The sequence below is a fragment of the Anneissia japonica genome, unplaced genomic scaffold (genome assembly GCF_011630105.1).
Source record: "Anneissia japonica isolate Jap-2015-1 unplaced genomic scaffold, ASM1163010v1 scaffold254026_len2023_cov148, whole genome shotgun sequence".
NCBI classification, from domain to species: Eukaryota; Metazoa; Echinodermata; class Crinoidea; order Comatulida; family Comatulidae; genus Anneissia; species Anneissia japonica.
This window is the reverse complement of record NW_022714187.1, coordinates 1-2023: the sequence shown is the minus strand read 5'-3', so window position 1 is coordinate 2023 and position 2023 is coordinate 1. Positions and strand designations below refer to the sequence as shown.

Here is a 2023-nt window from a genome sequence, read left to right as displayed (position 1 = left end):
TGAGATACGCCACTGCTTCTGACTTACAACTTGTTGCTAATTTGTAAATGAAGATTTCTTACTTGGACAATGTTTTTTTCCTAGATGACGTTGCAGATGCTGCTACTTTTGATCTGCAAAAGATAACAGCATTAAATTTTATAATATCAATGTGCTAGCTAAGTGAGATTTAAATCGTTGTCGTCTTCATCATCATCAGCAAATGAATCATCATCGAAATGTACTGCTTCCATTGTAAGTTGGTTATATTTACAATTTAGAATTTTTTAAATATTTAATATCAAAAGATATCAAAAAGCTCACTTTTTCTCAGTTTTTCCTTTGAACACTTTGTTGACATCTATTTTATTCTGGAACTCTTCTAACATATTGCTGTTTGAACATTTTCTGGACTCATGGTCATTTTCCACTATCTGACTATCAAAATCCAGTTGTAGAGGTGCATACATATAAAACCATTGCTAGAAATAAAAAGTGACTTATTGACAATATGATTATTGTGAACAATTATCCACGATTAGAATCAGAATACAGAAATTGGAAACACAGACTAAAAATTTAAAATCTGAGATTTCACACACAAAATACCAACCTGAGCGTGATTTGGTAGCCCAATATCAGTTAGAGCAAAGTGCCACAGCGGTAAGCCCAGATTCATGATCATCAGTCTAAAATATTGGCTGAAACTCTCAGCTATGAAATGCCAGTGGAAAGAACGATCCAAAAACCAGATCTCTGAATCTGCAGCTGGTGTTCCTATAAGAAAAATTCTAAATCTGTTTTGAACTAATAAATATTTGAATTGTATATATCACTTCATCATCATCAGGTGTATAACGCTTCATGGCCAAAGGCCAAACTGCATGTAAAACCTCAAACCTCACATTCCAGATAAAAATTAAAATATATTAAAAATAAATAAGCAAAAAACTAAGCTTTCCAAAAAAAACTTTTCAGTTTTTACTTTCAGTTGCAGCGAACCATTGATTGGCCCATCGGGTGTGTTTTTCACAACCGGTATGGCCCCTGTTCGCAAGTGCACTCTATAAAAAAATTTTAAAAAAAATTTACAACACATATAAGAGGATAAATCAAGAACAAAAATTTTAAAAATTACATGAATTGATTGATTGATTTACTCAGGGGTAGCGCCAGAGGGAGACAAGGGTGAGATTTTGAGCGACACCCGACCACGCTCACTTACATTCGCGTCAGTGTGTTGCTCTCTGGACCCCTCGCCTGGCAAAACCTGAAGCCATCCCCCTGGACTGATTGATTGACTGGAGCAAGATTTCAATTGAATGTTAGAACAAGACATACAGTATATAATATCATTCTACATTGTTTACATAGACCCATAGCTAGTAAACAATCTAAGGATCAGCTATACAGATTTTGTTTCATAAGTTCCATATATTTAAAACACAAACCTTGTTCTGAAGCATAAATACACACACTTTGTTTTAGAGTATAATTACAGTAGACAAACCTTGTTCAGAAGTATACACGCCTTGCTTTTACGAATATAATTACAGTAGACAAACCTTGTTCTGAAGTATACACGCCTTGCTTTTACGAATATAATTACAGTAGACAAACCTTGTTTTGCATTGTTGTACACCAAGCATACTTTTCCGTAGCCTTCACAGGGATCAATCTCAAACACACGACTCCGAATATCAAAATGTGGCAATTTTCTTCCATGACTCAAAGCTGGAATAAAAAAAAATACACTACACATAATTTATTGTTAAAATAAAAGAGATTGGTGGTAAGGTGCTTGCCTTTAAAGCCTGAAGTTCTGGATTCAAATTCTGTTCTGATGCATATGGTGGTTGGTGCAGTGATTGTGGCTTGGACTCTCAACCATGGTTGCAGGTTTAAACTTGTTTCTTTGTGTAGGGCACTTTTTAAATATCTAACTCTCTCCCCCAGGAGAATAAAATTAATGTGCTGGTATATGATGTGAAGGTAAATATATTTGTTGTATGGAATGAGTGTCAAACCTTCCCCCTTCCCCCCA

At 35.0% G+C, this 2023-nt stretch overlaps 1 protein-coding gene across 1 annotated transcript; it reads right to left on the bottom strand.

Annotated features, from left to right (window-relative positions):
- LOC117108990 (tubulin polyglutamylase complex subunit 2-like) lies at nucleotides 1-1756 on the bottom strand. The gene is made up of 4 exons (XM_033251206.1): nucleotides 1600-1756; nucleotides 593-756; nucleotides 304-461; nucleotides 1-113 (listed from the first exon to the last, which is right to left on the bottom strand). The coding sequence occupies exons 1-4, from the start codon at nucleotides 1739-1741 to the stop codon at nucleotides 59-61; spliced, it is 519 nt and encodes a 172-aa protein (XP_033107097.1). The 5' UTR covers nucleotides 1742-1756; the 3' UTR covers nucleotides 1-58.
- Between the last annotated feature and the right edge of the window lie 267 nt (nucleotides 1757-2023).